The following is a 19,108-nucleotide window of genomic DNA, read 5'->3' as shown; positions in this document are numbered from 1 at the left end:
TCCCTGGAACACATACTGATAAACCCCCCCCCCCCCCCCAGCTGAATTCTTTAATATTGCAGAAACCATAAATGAAATGAGTTCAAGCTCAGCAGCTAGTCCTGATGGCTTCCCATCTTTCCCCTGAAGTCATGTGAACAGGATTTGGTGAAACCACTTCAGGTCCTTTTCCAGAGTTTCCTTGCAAATGATAAACTTCCTAAAAAGTACAAAATCACAGTGGTATACCAGCATAAAAAGTTCTATTCTGGAATATTGACTTTGTATACTAGAATTGTTATATTGGTGGATTATTATTTAACATGAATTTTCTTGTCTAACCCAACAAGCTAACTTAATATCTGCATTGATTTAAAGATTGTTTATATTAATGCAGACATGTAAGTAATTTACTTATAAAATATAATAAAATAAATTATCTTTGCGTATTTTAAGTTGTGAAACAATTGTTGTGGTATGAGAATTTCCAATGATTAAATAAATTTTATCATACTATATTTCTCTTGTTATTTATAACTTTTATATATATATATATATATATATATATATATATATATATATATATATATATATATATATATATACAGTGATACCTTGGCTTACGAGTGTCCCAACTAAAGAGTTTTTGAGATATGAACTATCTCTTGACCAATTTTTTGCTTTGAGTTGGAAGCCAGCTTCAAATACCCCACCGCTAGTTGGCGTAGCGAACACCACAGTGAACTCTGTAATATCTGCCCAGCATCCTGTGTCTCACTTGTTTGCTAGACAGATATGCATGTTAGCAAGTGCAAAGATCATTAGTAGATTGATAGCTATAGAGACATGTGTGTTAGCAAGTGCAAAGATCACTAGTGGATAGTTAGTTAGACGGGTGGTAAAATGCTTACTCAGTAGTTGCAGGCTACAGAAGCATCAGTGTTGTGCTCGCAACTGTGCTTGCAGTTATTTTGCAAAACTTCGTTTTTCCAACCATGGGTCCGCAGAAAGAGAGTATGAAGGACAGTGGTGAGAAGAAGTGGATGATGTGCATTGAATTAAAGAAAGAAATTACTGAAAAACATGACCAAGGTGTGTTGACATGGCGACGCAGTATGAGCGTAGCACTTCTACGATCTGCACCAGAAGCAGAAAGAGTCAATAAAGGCTATGATGCCAGCCAAGGGCATTAAAATAATTTCTAAACAGTGGACATTTATTCATGAAAATATGGAGAAGCTGCTGATGGTGTGGTTGATGGAGAAGTAGGTCACAGGAGATACCATGATAGAGGCTATAATCCACGAGAAGGCACAAGCTATTCATGTTGATTTGCTGCAGCAGACCCCAGACACTTGTATGAAGCAGGCATTGGGTGAGCTGTTTAAAGCTTGTTGGGGCTGGTTCAAGAATTTTAAAAAGAGGACTGGCATTCACTGCCTTGTCAGGCAGCAAGAGCAGATATGAAAGTAGCTGAGGATTACCTCAAAACTTTTGCCAGAATTATAGCAGCCAAAGGATACATCTCCCAGCAAGTCTTCAACTGTGATGAGACAGGACTTTTTTGGAAGAAGATGCCAAGGAGGACTTGGCCTGAAGCAGCTGGCCTGAAGTTGTGTCTGAAACGGACTCTGAAAGACTTGAACCTGAAGTGGCAGATTGTATCCCTCGGCAAGTCTATGGGCCTGGAAGTGGATGAAGGTGATATCAATGAGCTCATCGAGGAGCACTCCGAGGAACTGACAATGGAAGAGCTAAAGGAGCTACAGACGCAGCAGCACATGGAGGTTTTGCAGGAAATAGGTGACGTAGAGGAAATGGAGGAGATTATCTACCAGTGTGATGAAGCGAATGTGGGAGAAACTTTCAGACTTTATTCAAAAGAAACACCTAGAAAAAGTTGCCACTGGGAGTGCGATGGCCTATTTAATGACATTCGCCTAACTCATTTCACTCTGAAAGTGAGAATGAAACAGACCTTATTGGATAGGTCTTTATTGAAAACTCCTGTAGATGAAAGTGAGGAAAGCATGGCGAAAAGGGCAAAAACCAATGAATAAAATTCAGTTATTCAGTTCAGCTTTTCTCCCCCACCCTCACATTGCCTGATCTCCAAGGTAAATACAGTACATAATACTTAACGAAAGCAGTTTATTGCAGTACATTCTAGTGTATTGTTTATTTTATGCAAAATTCATTATTTATAAGTACAATGTTCTTATTTAAAAATACATTTAAAAAATTGTGGTGTTTTTTTTTTTGGGGGGGGGGTAGTTGGAATGGATTAATGGGGCATTTCAATTCATTCCAATGGGAAAATTTGATTTGACATACAAGTAATTTGAGTCATGAGCTCCGTCACAGAATGAACTAAACTCATAAGTAAAGGTACCACTACATATATATATATATATATATATATATATATACACACACACACGGAATAGTCGAACGATGAAATGAACGCTCAACATTGGATTGGTGGATATATACTTTATTTGTGAATTAAGGTTACCACTGGTTTCATGTTAAGAAAAGTAGGAAAATATTCTAGTGTCTTACCAATTTTTCAAGCTGATCACATGGAAAAAGGTGTTTGCTTCCATTTTGCAAAATGGGAGACTTTTCCAAAATGGAGGCGAACACCTTTCTCCATGTGATCAACTTGAAAACTTGTTTTAAGACACTAAGATATTTTCCTACTTTTCTTAACATGAAACCATTGATAGCCTTAATTCACAAATAAAGAAAATATAATATATGATAGTTAGCAAGGTGAGACACACAGAAGAAAGAAGAAAGCAAAGGACCACTGATGAGGTCACAGAAGTGTGACGAAAGAACTCTGGCCGAAATAAGATTAATGTAATATAATGTAATATAAAGCTGAAGCAAATTAACACCAAATATACAGTGCGTGTGTTTTTATTGGCAAAATTGGCAATATGACCATCCCCAAGTACAACAACAAATATATATATATATATATATATATATATATATATAGATATATCATCATCATCATTGTTTAACGTCCGCTTTCCATGTTAGCATGGGTTGGACGATTTGACTGAGGACTGGTGAAACCGGATGGCAACACCAGGCTCCAATCTGATTTGGCAGAGTTTCTACAGCTGGATGCCCGTCCTAACGCCAACCACTCAGAGTGTACAGTGTTATATATCCATTATGGCTGATCTTACCAATCGGTTTCGCGCTAAGGATTCAATGGAATGTTAAGTAACAAACCAATTATGTAACCCTGTGGTTTCTATTCACCTTCAACAACAGCTGCCATATTTTATTCCATAACAGCTACCTCTGATGAACGCAGAGTCACATAAATGGATTATTACTTAACACTGTTGAATCCCTAGCAGGAAACTAATTTGTAAGATCGGCCGTAATGGATATATAATACTGTACACTTCAGATAATATACCTACCCTATTGAAAGACATACAAGTGCATTCTTTCCTGACTTACGGACTTTTAGATGACTTACACACACACACACACACAAGCAAATATGTAAAATAAGACAGAATCCAAAGGTTCTGCTGTTCATCTGTGTTGGCAAGACTCGCATTTCTTTCCTGTCACTTTTCACCGAAGAAGAGCCTTGTTCAAAACATTGGATTTTCCACTCCTCACAGCAAATTTACTGTATCCTTTTTTTTTTTTTCTATTTTACTATACATGTGAGTGTGTACTTGTTCCCACACACTGCTTAGCTGATTTTGGTTTATTTACATCCTTGTAGTCTAGTGGTTCTGTAATAGTAACTTATAGATTAAGTACTAGACTTAAAAAACAAAAACATAAGTACTGAGGTCAATTTATTCAACTGAAGCAGTCAAGATGGTACCCATCTTGGCCTTGGCTGCAGTCCAATGACTGAAACGAGAAGAAGATAAAAGATGTGAAAGAAAAAAATTAAATGCAAACAATCTCACCACGTTAAGTATTGCTTTCATTTCCGGCACACCTTCCCATGACCACCCACAATAAGTCTTCTTTCTTTTGGAAACCATCAAACACCTTTCGCTCTTGTCCAAGGTAATCTCTTTTATATCACAACCACAGAGATTTATTTTCTTAAGATTGTCTTTCATTGATGTAGCCTTTTTCATAATTTTCTGGCTTCTCTTATTATTATTATTATTATTTTTATCATTATTGTTATTGTTGTTGTTATTGTTATTATTGTTGTTGTTGTTGTTGTTATTGTTATTATTATTAATTTTGGTCTTCTTCTTTGTCTCAGATTTTCTGTGATCCTTCCCTTCATTCTTCTCAACACCAAGTCTTACACCAACACTTTTAGTTTTGCTTTGAGATATAGGTGACCGCATCAATGATAGTCTTGATGTCTTCTTTGTGCCTCCACCAACATTGCGTCCTCGCCGTTGTTGTTGTTGTGATGGCACTTTTTGTGGTTGCACAGAAGAACTGTTGTTGCTCACAGTGGCAGTTGTCATCGTTGCATCAGTGGTTGGATGTTGCACAAAGGGTTGTGTTGGGATTGGGTTGTGTATAAGCACCTTAACCTCTGCATGTGGCACATGAATTGGTAAAGAGTGACTAAGGACACAAGGCTCTGACAACTGTGGAACCATTGGCGTAGGATGAGAGCAGTAATTCCCATTTGGATAATAACCTGCAGTGAAAAATAAAAAACATAGTTAATTACAAAAATAGACTGAAATATGATGCTCATTTGATCCCTTTGTTAGCATATTTCTGCTGAAATACACCGCCTTTTGTGTCATAGAACCAAATGTGGTCCTCAGTTGGATTGCTATCAAATGAGTTTTATTCTTTTGTTACCATATTTTGGATGAAATACACTACAGATTTTTTCAATTAATTTTTGAAAATTATCAAGAATTTATAAACTGTCACAAATTAATCTGGTGTTTAAGACATAAATTAATACTTTAAAACATAGTTTGTATCATAGAACTAGGGTTTGTGTAGAGTTGTTTGGTACCAAAAAAAAACAAAACACAATGGTACTTTTTGTTTTTTTCAATTCATTTTGAAATATCAAAGAATTTATTAAAGATGATGGAAGATCTGAGCAAGGGAATCTGGGTTTTGGCAAGAAGGATGTGTGTTGGAGTCACCACCTTGAAGCTGAGTCTGAATGAGAACCTTTGCTACCACTCATACAAGAGGTGCAAGGGAGAAATTCTGATAGCCAAAGGACAACCAGGGAGAACTGCTTCACAAAGCCATAGAAGCACCTGAACAAGCTGAGATAACCTATTGAGCTGGAGATGATTTGGTTCTTCTCAAATGAAAAGAACTACTGCTAGGACCAGTTGCACATTGCCTAAAATCCATCTAATGTCCCACATATCATGAAAACCAAGTTTCCCCAAACTGTGATGGTCTATAGGTGTGTCCACAGCGAGAGTGATGTCATGCCATCCAACATCTTTGAATGGAGCCTTAGACTCAGTTCAAAGCTGACCCTGGCTGGAGAGGGTTGCTGCTGAAAGGCAGCAAGAATTGACTCCTTGCCTTACCTTCAAAAAGGGTCGCAATACGTTGTAAGAGGAATTGTTAAATCTTCATCGACCCCTAATTTTTGGCACCATAATTCTCCTAATTGCAATCCCACAGATTACTATGTGTGGAGTGTGATTAAAAAAAAAAAAAAACAATAACCACTCTGCTTGCAACACCAAGATCAAGTAGGTGTTTACAGATTTTCCCAGAGAGAGACAATGAGGAATGCATACGCCAAGCTCTGGAGCTGCCTTGAAACTGAGGGCAACTACTTTGGGTAAACTGTTATCTCACAGCCTTAATCAAGTTGATATTTTTTGATTTTTAAAAATACTTTTATTTTTATATTGTTTCTTTTTTTTTAATGCAAACTGTCATAGGTGTAGGCATGACTGTGGTAAGAAGCTTACTCTTAACCATATGGTTCTGGGTTCAGTCCCACTGTGTAGCACCTTGGGCAAGTGTATTCTACTATAGCCTCAAGCCAAACAAAGCCATGTGAGTGGATTTGGTAGATGGAAACTGAAAGAAGCCTGTTGTGTAAATGTGTGTTTGCATATGTGTACCTGTTTGTCTCCTCACCACTACTTGACAACTGGTGTTGATGTGTTTAATTTCTATATTTTATAAACACTATTTGCAAACTTCTCTCACATTCTTTTAAACTTTCACTTTCTTTCCATTATTACTCTTTGTAACTCTCTAGGAATAGAAAATGCAAATACATATATACAAACATATATATGTTTGTATACATACATATATATATATATATATATATATATCATTACATACATACATAAATGTACATTATCATCATCATCATCTAATGTCTGTTTTCCATGCTGTTGGATGGTTTGACAGGGACTGATCAGCTGAAGAACTGCCCAGGCTCTATGTCTGTTTTCACATGGTTTCTACGGCTGGATACCCTTCCTAACATCAACCACTTCACAATGTGTGCTGGATGCTTTTACTCAGCACCAGTATGGGTGGGTGCTTTTTACATCACACCAGCACCTACGAGCCCACAAAATTAGGAATGCTTGGCTGGAGAGGAATGCTGGGAACAAGCCTATATGCATGGGTAACCATGTTTTTACTTAGTGTGACATGTATTTCCAAGCACAGCAAACCGCCAGGAGTCTTGGTCCTCTATGCGTCCCAATACCTGTAGATCCTTTCTCACCACTTCATCCCACATCTTTCTGGGTCTATCCTTTCCACATATTCCCTCTTGATGCAACTGTCTTCATTTATATGCATTACATGGTCACACCAGCACAGTCTTCTCTCTTGCACATTGCATCTGATACTATGTATACCCATTTTTTCTCTAAAATCACTTATACTCTATCATATATGCACACTAACATTACCCATCCAGTGGAGCATACTGGCTTCATTTCTTTCAAGCTTTCACATATCCTCAATAGCCACAGCCCATATCTCACTGCTATGTAGCATAGCTGTTCATACACAGGCATCATACAACCTGCTTTTCATCTGAGGGAGAGACATTTCGTTACTAAAAGGGGTAGTAGCTCTCTGAATTTCGCCAAGCCTATTCTTATTTCAGCAGCTGTGCTTTCGGAATAACCTCCTCCACTATTAACTTGTTCACCTAAGTAACAGAAACTGTCTACTACTTCTAAGGATACCACCTGACGTTTGATGGAGTCTCTATTTTGCACAATCCTTGGCTTGAAATACCCGCATCGGTCACGACTACGGTCTCACTTGGCTTGACAGGTCTTCAAGCATGGTATATTGCCAACAGTCAGAGTCACTTGTCACTGTGTATGTGACACAGGTGCCAATTATGTGACACTGGCATTGGCCATGAATAGGATTTCACTTAGCTTGATGGGTCTTCTCAAGCAAGGCATATTGCCCGTTTGAAAAGTGCTTTTTACGTGCCACTGGCACAGATGCCAGCTACACAACACTGGCATTAGTCATGGTTACGATTTCACTTGGCTTGACATGTCTTCTCAAGCATGGCATATTACCAAAGGTCTTGGTCAATTGTTACTGCCTCTGTAAGGCCCCCAACGTTTGAAGATCATGCTTTATCACACCGTCCCATGTTTTCCTACGTCTACATCTTCCACAGGCTCCCTCCACTGTTAGAGGTTGGCACTTCTTCACACAGTTGTTCTCATCCATATATATTACATGACTATCTGATGTCTCTTATGCCCAACTTTTCTCTCAAGATGCTTACACTCTGTTGTACATGCATACTGACATTGCACATCCAGCTAAGTACACTAGCCTCATTTCTTTCAAGCTTTTATATGTCCTCAGCAGTCACAGTCCATGTTTTACTGTGATGTAGCATGGCTGTTCACACACAGGCATCATACAATCTGTCTTTCACTCTGAGGGAGAGGCCCTTTATTACCAACAGAGGTAGGGGCTCTCTGAACTTTGCCTAGCCTATTCATTTTCTAGCAGCTATGCTTTCAGAACATCCATCTCCACTACTGACTTGGTCACCTAGGTAATGGAAGCTATCAACAACTACTAGTTTTTCCCCCTGGCATTTTGATGGAGTCTATTTTCTGTACATTTTTAGTGTTAATTGTACCTGTGCACCTTGCATGCACAAACTATTTTCCCCATTAACCTTCCTCTGATATTGCTGCACCTCTTATGTGTCCATAGTTTCTACCTATGCCTTTTCTAGTGATTGAGCATTGTTGTATAACTGGCACCCGTGCTGGTGGCATGTAAAAGGCACCTTTTGGTTTTTGGGCCTTACAGATGTAATGACGGGTGACCAAGACTGCTGGCAATATATTGTGCTTGAAGGGATTTGGAATTTGTCTACCTTTCTACTTACTAAGACTTTCATTTTTGCTAAGATTAACTCTAAAACCCTTTGATTCTAGCCTTGCTTCCATACCTGAAATCTTGTCTAGTTCTGGTAGTTATTCAGCTATAAGAACAGTCATCAGCATAGACAAGCTCCCAGGGGTAGCCCATCTTAAATTCTTCTGTATACATACATACATAGATGATGATGATGATGATGATGATCATCATCATCATCGTTTAACGTCTGCTTTCCATGCTAGCATGGGTTGGACGATTTGACTGAGGACTGGTGAAACCAGATGGCTACACCAGGTTCCAATCTGATTTGGTAAAGTTTCTACAGCTGGATGCCCTTCCTAACAGCAACCACTCTGAGACTGTAGTAGGTGCTTTTACGTGTCACCCGCACGAAGGCCAGTCAGGCGATACTGGCAACGGCCACGCTCAAAATGGTGTATTTTATGTGCCACCCGCACAAGAGGCAGTCCAGGGACACTGGCAACGATCTCGCTTGAAAGTCCTTACACATGTTGCGGGCACAAGTGCCAGAAAGGCGACGCTGGGCGCAGGTGCCATCCCGATATGTTTGTATATATGCATATGTATATATATTTGCATTTTTTGTTCGAAGAGAGTTACAAAGTCACAAAAATTTATTATTACATATCATAATGAAGAAATGAAATAATAAATCACTTACCATAATGACTGCAAGGAACAGAAAATTGCCCTCTTCCATAAGTCTGATGATGGTAAGGAACATTGGTGAAATTTGTAATACTTCCAATCCCTGTTAAGGTGAATGCTTGGCACTGACTGTGAGCAGAATTATCCCTCCCAGCTCCCGTTGCTCCAAGCATACACGGAAGTGAAGAACAACTTGGGTGAGTAGTTTTTGTAGAATCTGTCGACGGAGTGGTTTTAGGATGCGATACAATGTTATTAACATTTGAAAATTTTGATGAGGATGATGAAGATAGTGATGATGGTGAATTTGAATTCAAATTTTTGTTTTTTGTCGTCAATGTTGCTGTGTCGCATGTTGTGGTGCCACTACTACTGTTATTGCTACTGCTGCCACTGTTTTGCGTCTTTATTTGCATATCAACACTGCAGTCATCAGAGGGTGAGATATCACTGAGCACTCGCATGTCAACATCTCGAGAAATATTATTATTGTTATTATTATTATTATTATTTTTTGTCGTGGCAGCCAATTTCTTGCTGTTGTTCTTCACACCACTGCAGATAGTGTTGCTATTAGTACCACTGGCCAAACAGACTATTTTTGTTGCATCGGCATTCACACCAAGCCCTGTCATTGAGCAGCTACCCAACATCTTCTGGCTCAATATATCCTCATCTTCATTACTTAAATCCTCACCGTCTGCCATATTATTCATCAAAATCATCCCAAGACCATTCACCCACCGACATGATTGCCGTCTTGGATTAAATATGTAATGAGTTCTTGCAGAACGATGACTATCTTGGTTCAAGTCTCGTCTTGACTGTCGAGTTTCTTGGCAAAGATCCATTATTGCTTGGGCATTAAGACTAGCTATTCTCTTTGACGCCTTAACCGGTAATGACTCACATTCCTTTGTTACTGCAAACTTCCTACACATCTGTGCTTTAAGATCAAGTCCTGTAGGTTTCTCATTTAGTTTACTTGATTTCCGCACTGGTGCTTCTCTTGGCATTATATGTTTGCTACATGATTCTGCTTTAAGATCAAGTCTTGTGGCTTTCTCAGTTAATTTACTAGATTTTCGTAGTGGTTTTTCTCTCAACATGTGTTTCGTACATGATTGCATTTTAAGATTATCACCAGCAATACTCTTACATTTGTGTGCTTTATATGCTAGGGATCCCTCTGAAGATGAATGTTTTTTACATGACGATTGTAATTCACGGCTAAGGCTTGACGTTCTTGGAGATGTCTTACTTGGTTTATGTGATGGAGACCCTTTCATTAACAAAGGTTTTCTGCAAGATTCTCTCTCAGTACTAACTTTTTTTGATCCTTTAAATGTACTTGATTTACCATGAGAAAGCTGTGACAATTCTTCCATCACTAAGTGATGTTTACAAGACTGTACATCAGTACAAAGGCTTGCAGCTCTCAGAGATACTTTATTTGGTGTATGCAATAGTGAACCTTTTGTTAACAAAGGTTTTCCACAAGTTTCTCTCTCAACACCAAGGTTTTTTGACCCCTTACATTCACCATGATGCTGCAGTGATTCTTCCATCATAAAATGACTTTCACAACACTCTGTAGCATCAAAACAAGCAATTTCTTTTGGAAATTTACATTCAATTGGTTTCTTTGGTACTGACTTTCTCATGCTCATCACCGGGTGTTTTTTTTTGTCACAACTTTGTCTATCAAAAGCTGCAACGTTTGTCCTAGCAAACTGAATTTTCCCTGCTTTTCTTACTAACAGCGATTTTGCAACCGCTGGACAATTATCACAAGTTTGTCCATCAAAACTAGCAATATTTGCAGATAGTTTTGCTTCTGGAGAAGGCATACATGCTGGTATAGATTTTAAAATCACCACACTTTTATCACAAGGTTGTCCGTCAAAACTAGTAATGTCTGCAGATAGTTTTGCTTCTGAAGAAGATTTATGTGCTGGCATTGCTTTTAAAATACCCACACTTTTATCACAAGTTTGTCCAGCAAAACTAGCAATGTTTCCGGACCGTTTTGCTTCTGGAGAAGGTAAACATGCTGGTATTGATTTTAAAATCACTGCACTTTTATCACAAGTTTGTCCAGCGAAACTAGCAATCTTTTCAGATATTTTAAATTCTCCTGATCTCTCTGGCATCAAAGTTGTTATCACTGCATTCTTATCACAGATTTCTCCATCAAAACTAGTGATTTTATTGGATATTTTAAATCCATCTGATCTCTCTGGCATCAAATTAGTCATTACCGCATTTTTATCAAAAATTTCTCCATCAAAACTAGCAATTCTTTGAGATATTTTAAATTTGTCCGATCCCTCTGGCATTGCTTTTGAAATCAACGGATGTTTTCCACAAATTTCTCCTTCAAAACTAGCAAATTTCTCAGCTGTTTTATATTCACCTATTCTTGATGATGAACTTGCCACCACTGTGTCTTTTCCACAAATTTCTCCTTCAAAACTAGTGAATTTCTCAGATACTTTACACTCATCCTTTCTTTTTGACATCAAGTTTGCAATCATTGCATTTTTTTCACAGATTTTGGAGTCAAAATCAGTGATTTTCGCAGACGCCTTTCCAGGCACCAAATTTGAGACCCCTGCATTTTTTTCCCAATCTTGTCCATGAAAATCACTAATATTTTTGGAGGTTTTCCCAGACACCAAATTTGAAATTCCTGTGGTGCATTCTTCCCAATCTTCTCCATGAAACCCACCAGAGATTTTCTCATTTGTTTTTCCAGATGCCAAATTTGAAATCCTAGCATCTTTTTCCCAAGTTTGTCCACTGAAACCTGTAACTTTCTCTGATCTTTTCCCAGACACCAAATTTGAAATCCCTGTAGTGCATTTTTCCCAGTTTTCTCCATCAAAACCAGCAACATTTTCAAATATTTTTGCAGGCACCAAATTTGAAACCACTGCATCTTTTTCCCAAGTTTGTCCATGGAATCCACTAATGTTTTCAGAGGTTTTCCCAGACATTAAATTTGAAATCCCTGCAGTACGTTTTTCCCAGTTTTCTCCATGAAAACTAACAATGTTCTCAAATGTTTTTCCAGACACTGAATTTGAAACCCTTGCATCTTTTTCCCAATTTTGTCCATGAAAACCAGCAACTTTTTGTGACCTTTTTCTGGGTACAAATTTTGCAATCTTTGTGTCGTGCTTTTCCCAATTTTTACCAGACAAATTACATTTATCTGATCTCTCTGTCACTCGTTTTGCCATCACTGGATGATTTCCGCAAGTTTCTTCATTAAAACCAGGACTTTTCTCAGTCAATTTACACTTATCCGATCTTTCCACCATTTCTTTTGCTATCATCGTATGTTTTCCCCAAGTGTTTCCTTGTAAACTACCAATTCTTGACAACTTTAATTTATTCAATTTCTTTGGTGCTATTGGTCTCTTTGAACAAGTTTCATAAGTTGGAATATTTAAATCAGCAAGACTTTTCGGAACTTTGCGTAATGAATTTTCCATCATAAGCGAATGCTTCTGACAATTAGCTTCATAGCAAATATACTGTTCCTCATTGGAGCAATACAATTCTTTTGCACAAACACCACCAAGCTCGTTATCAATACTATTAATATTTTTATTACTTACACAAGTATTTTGCATATTACTACCACCACCATCATTACTACTACTATTACTACTACTACTACAATAATAATATTTGTTACTACACAGCCCAAATGAAGTAGTAGTTGTTGCACCAGCAGTACTAGAAGGAAAACGGCTGCTTCCAATACCATCTAAAGGTGTTGTGTAATTATAACATCTTTTTTTGGGATGTACATCCCCTACAACTTCAGTTGCTGATCGTTTAGTAGGATATATTAATTTATTGTCATCATCTCCAATAATAATTAAATTTGCATAATTAGCATGTGTATCTTTAGCTGATGTTGATACTGCATCAGCAGTAGTAGCGCCATCTAATCTTTCATTTGATTTGAGAGCTTTTAAATTTGTAAAATGTAGTGATTTTGCAGTAGATTTTCCTGGATTTTTTTTATTATTAGTAGTATTACTGATGCTGTCATTTCTGTTAGAATTTAAACTTTGATAACAATTTGAGCGAGAAAACTCGTTAGCTAATAAAGATGATGATGATGATGATGTTAATGAATCAGACGAAACAGCAACGGCAAAACCAAACTTTTTGTTTTGCTTGTTCGTTAATGTTAATTTTTCAAGTTTGAAATCATTAACAGATTTACACGGTTTGCTACTATCATTACCATCATCATTGTCGTCATGCTTGTGCTGGTGGTCATGGCGGTTGTCATTACTGAGTGTTGTTTCTCCAAATTTAAAATTAGACATCAGATTCTGACGATAATCAGGGCTAGCAGATATATCTTCATCTCCTACAACATCAATCACATCAGAGCCATCTATTATTTCATCAATTCCATCATCATCTGGCAATTTCAAAGATTTAATATTTTTCAAATTTTCGCAATCTGCATGAGAGTCGTTAGTGGAAATGGCAATATTAGTTAATCGCTTATTAATTAATTCCTCACTAGCATTAGTGAATTTTTCTTGTATAACATTACAACTCATTGCTCGGCATTGATAATTGTCTTTTACATTGAAATTCAAATACTTCACTGCAGGGTCATCATCTGGAACAGTAACAACATCTAGATCTTCATCAATTGCTTCATTATGCTCCAGTTTTTTAAGAGTTCGCTGCTTTTTACTACTTTCTGCTGGATTCTGATTTCGGAATAAATTTTGGGGATTTTCCAAAGGAGAAAGATGCGGGTGCTGGTTAAGATGGTGATGATGGCGGTGATGATGCTGGCGCTGGTGACAACATTGCATCAGAGTCACTGAGTTTTCTAAAGCTGCACTGCAATTTTTTTCATGTGAAGGCAGCGTCGATGTTGGCGCCAGTAGAGGTGATGGAGTATCATTAGTTTGAACAAAACGACACGCATTCACAACTGCTATGCCATCATTGTTTGGATTTCGTTCCCCTTCCATGTTTTTATTTTCACAGCCGACATGATAACCACCCAAACCTGAACTGAAATGACGACAAATGATACAGTTTTTGTGACACTGTGTCCCACTATTGTCTGCCTCACAGCCAACTCGATATTTTTCTAATCCTGCTCTTAAATGACAAGGCAATATGTCATTTCCTTGGTATATTCCATCATTCATGTTTATTTTACAATTTGTTTCATTGCATTCATATTCATTTAACCGCATATCTGCTCCAAGATGACATGTGATGCAGTCTTTTGCACATTGACCATGATTCATAATTGCTTTATTCATATTTGCATCATGCTGCAGCTCTTCATTTGCCTTTTCACACCTGGTTTCAAACTCTTTCAATCGAACACCTGCTTGTAAACGGCAAGTATAACAACTCCTGCGACATGTTGATGATAACGAAGTTTGAAACTTTAACTTACGATTCTCCGATCGTGGTATTGATATTGAAGAAGTTTTCTTAGCATTACTAGGAATGAGTTTAGAAGGCGATAGATACTCATTCCTGTGTTTTTTCATTGCTGGAATTGCTTTGATATTACTTGTACCGACATAATATTCTTGTGCTGACATAAACCCTAAGTTGCGTTTTCTTGATGCTGAAACTGGGAGAGACGAAATCACTTCAACATCTTTAGCATTGTCACTCTGCAGTAAATTTGATGAAGAGGAGTCTAATTCATGAATATTACACTCTTTTAATTTTCGATTCAGCGCAGGTTTAACAAGATTTTCAGTCTGAGAAAATTTTAAATGCTTTTTCCTTTCTCCCAATTCTTTACTCCTCTTCTTTCGCTGCTGCTGCTGTTGTTGTTGTTGCTGTTGTTGTCTTCTAGTTGATCTAACTGTGTGACACTTTTTGAGCCTGGATTTTTTGGGTTCAAGTGACTTTTTGGCTATAGACAATGAGGGTCCTTTGTGTTTCTTTGTTCTTATTTTTAATTGTCTTTTACTTCTATTTGCAGAAGAAAATGAAGATGAGGATGAAGAAGAAGTTTCATGTTGCTTCCTTCTTCCAGGTTTTCTCTTCACTGTAATCATCTCCGCAACAGATTTGCATTGCCACAAAGAAGAGGAAGAACAAGAAGAACGTGAAGAAGAAGAACGAGGTGAGGGAGTTAAAGAATTTGCAGGAGAACTAATTGTTGCCAAGCTGCTGTCTCTTTTCAGACGCAAACCTTGTGCATTTTTAGTTTTATTTACAATTTTATGTTTGTTCTTCTTCATCTGTCTGTATGTTCTAGATCCAAGTGCATGTGTTTGTGTTGTCTGCTTGCTACCACTGCTATGTGAAGAACAAAATGCTGAAGAAGGTGATGATAAAACAGTTGATGAAGGAGACTGTAAACTTTCATTATATATCAAATTCACTTTTGCAGCAGCGTTTAAACTTGCTTCACGCTTCAAACGTATTAGACACACAGAGAGTTTTTTACCTTTGTTTAGCCGCAATAAGTTATCGACATTTGATTTTGAAATAGTTTTTTTGGTTCTTAATGGAGAAGTTCGTTTTGATGATAGCATGGAGGATGAAGGCAATGATGCCGACTTTTTGGGACGGCCTTTTCCTGTTTGCTTTTTTATCTGTACCTCACTCCTCTGATTTTTCATCTTTAAGGCATCGTTTTTCAACTGCAATCTCTTCAAATTTTTTCTTTTCTTCACACTATGTTGCAACTCTGATGATAGTAATGTATTACTCTTGTGATTAACACTACGGAGATATTTTTTGGTCTTGGTACTATCATTGATGACAGTGGTGGTGCTGGTGGCACTGATGTCTTCTCTTCCTTTGTCATTTTCTCGGACGGATGACATAGAAGGCGTGGAAACATTGCCATGGTTTTTGTCTCTGGCTGTTTCCGATTTCTTTTCACGTAGTTCTGCAGCACGGACAAATGCTTCGTACAGTGGAACAGATTCATCATATGTAACCACGCGAGACACAGCACGCCTTCGGCCAATTGTGTGCTTCCTTTTGTAATCCGATTTCTCGCAGGAATATTTCCGTGTTTCATTAACCTTAAAAAAAAAAGAAATGCAAAATATTTAATTAATAAAATAATTGTTTTTAAATATAACTATCTTTAAATAATTTTCATATTCCTTAGGGTTAACAATCTAATTAATACAATTAGAAAAAAAAAAAAAAAAACTTATTTAAATTTTGTAAACTTTAAATTGATAATCCAATTAATACAAAAATCTTTTAAAAATAATATTTCTTTTACTTGTTTCAGTCATTGGACTTCAGCCATGCAGTGGGACTGCGTTGAAAGTTATGTTGAACAAATCAACCCCAGTACTTATTCTATTGGTCACCATTGCTGAATCACTAAGCTATAGGTATGTAAACACATCAACACCAGTTGTCAGGTGGTGGTAGAGAAAACACACACACACACATATATACAGAATGGGTTTCCACAGTGTGTGTTTAAATTCATTCACAAGGAATCAGTTGGCCTGTGGCTATAGCAGAAGACACTTGCTCAAGATACTGTGCAGTGGGACTGAACCAGAAATTACATGGTTTCAAAGTGAGATTCTTAACCACAAAGCCATTAATTGTTAATTTAATGAACAACTATATTAATTTATTAGACAAAAACTTGCATATTACTTTCTTCAAAGTGTAGTGAAGGCACATGGTTCAGTGAGTAAAGTATCAGGTTCACAATCATGAGGTAGTGATTGTGTTGTGTTCTTGGGCAAGACACTTTATTTCAGCTATAGAAATGAGTTGCTGTGTCACTGGTACCAAGCTGTATCAGTCTTAGACTTCCCTTTGCATACCATCAGTGGCATGGTGGGGGGAGGCTGGAATGCACGGATGACTGCTGGTCTTCCATAAACAACTTTGCCCAGACTTGTGCCTAGAACAGTAACTCTTTCTAAGTGCAATCCCATGGTCATTCATGACTGAAGGGGTGTTTTTACCCTTTACCCTTCTCGCTCTCTTCAAGCCAATTAAAAGGTTTTTTTTTCTTCTTTCATATTGCTCATGGTACATAAAATGCTAACTCAAGAAATGAACAGACATGCAGTCATTGTTGCCATATGTGTGAAACAGTGATTTAGAAATTGCCTAATGGCTAAGTGTTGTAAAATCTTTCATACACAGTTTGAATGGAGCCAGAAACCACTGGTGGAAATGTTTCAGCTGTATCAAAGACAAAAAAATAATAATTCTAAACATTCAGACACTATAAGGACACCACAATTCAGTGAATGGGTTCAAAATATTATCAATGGTGATTCCAAAAAGTCAAAGAACATCAGGTGTTGGAGTGGGTTGTCAGAGCTGTGGTGCACAAGGACATTTAGATACAAGTTGTATGCATTGAGGAGAAGCCAATTCATATCCGCAAAGACACAAGAAAACTGTTTGACCTAAGTTTAAAGCACCCCACCAACAAGGCATGCTTTGGTTGTTCTCTAATGGCAAAAACTTCAACTGAGACCAAAAGTTGAACAGGAAAAATGACAGATGGTTATATGCAGATCTTCCTGATGTCTCTCCAGAGAGATGCACACTAAGTTTCTGGCAACTACAATGACTTTAGGTATTGTGAGTAACAAAGCTCATGTCATGCCATCTCACAACCTTCCATGGGGTTTTACATTTAATACTGCAAGATACAGTGAGATGCTGGAGACATTTGTTACATTTTGGATGTGGAAGGCCAAACACGCTTCAACAAGACTGGCTATCAGACAATCCTTACAATCATGTCAAACCAAACGTGTGGCCTCTAAACTTGCCAGATTTAAATACTATGGACAATTACAACTAAAGTGTTGCATTCTTCCCTTTCATGGGACTGTCACATCAAGTTGACAATATGCCATCACTTTATTGTGAGGCTATTGTATAAATCTCTCTGACAGATTTAGAAATGTAATATTTCTATAAAAATATATATATACATATATATTCATACACACATTCATATATACCTACATATATATACCTACATACATATATATATACATATATATATATATATATATATATATATATATATATATATATATATATACGTGTAAAAAGCACCATCCGAATGTGTTCGATGCACATCTCCCCACCTTGACTGACACTTGTGCCAGTAGCACGTAAAAAGCACCATCCAAACATGGCCGATGTCAGTGCCAGCTGACTGGCTCCCGTACCGGTGACACGAAAAATACACACACTACACTCTCGGAGTGGTTGGCATTAGAAAGGGCATCCAGTCGTAAAAACTCTGCCGAATCAGATTGGAGCTTGGTGTGGTGTCCTGGTTTGCCAGTCTCCAGTCAAACCGTCCAACCCATGTTAGCATGGAAAATGGACATTAAACGACGATGATCATATATAAACATACATATACACATATATATACATATGTATACACATATATATACATATATCATGATGATGATGATGATAAATGTATATGCATTTATGTGTATACACACACACATATATACATACAAATACACATATATATACATATGTATACACATATATATACATATATCATGATGATGATGATGATAAATGTATATGCATTTATGTGTATACACACACACATATATACATACAAATACACATATATATACATACATATACATATACATACATATACATATATATATATACATATATACATATATACATATATATATATACATATATATATATATACATATATATATATGTATATATATATATATACATATATATATATGTATATATATACATATATATATATGTATATATATATATATATATATATGTATATATATATATATACATATATATATATGTATATATATATATATATATACATATGTATATATATATACATACATATGTATATATATACATATGGATATATACATATGTGTATATATATATATGTGTATATATATATATATATATGTATATATATATATATATGTATATATATATATATATGTATATATATATATATATATGTATATATATATATATACATGTATATATATATATACATATGTATATATATATATATATATATATATATAGATATATATAT

General features: G+C 36.7%; 1 protein-coding gene across 2 annotated transcripts in view; it reads right to left on the bottom strand.

Annotated features, from left to right (window-relative positions):
• Nucleotides 1-19,108, bottom strand: part of LOC106879076 (uncharacterized) — a 53,814-nt gene that overhangs the window by 9,618 nt on the left and 25,088 nt on the right. For both annotated transcript variants that reach the window (XM_052973469.2, XM_089365184.1), the window contains exons 2-3: nucleotides 9,020-16,067; nucleotides 3,936-4,639 (exon numbers count right to left, since the gene is read on the bottom strand). In XM_052973469.2, the coding sequence (XP_052829429.2) occupies nucleotides 3,936-4,639; nucleotides 9,020-16,067 (7,752 nt within the window). The remainder of the gene's footprint in view (nucleotides 1-3,935; nucleotides 4,640-9,019; nucleotides 16,068-19,108) is intronic.

Source organism: Octopus bimaculoides, chromosome Z (genome assembly GCF_046866305.1).
Source record: "Octopus bimaculoides isolate indiv1 chromosome Z, ASM4686630v1, whole genome shotgun sequence".
Lineage (NCBI taxonomy): Eukaryota > Metazoa > Mollusca > Cephalopoda > Octopoda > Octopodidae > Octopus > Octopus bimaculoides.
Note: the sequence above shows the minus strand (reverse complement) of the source record. Positions and strands in the feature narration are given on the sequence as shown.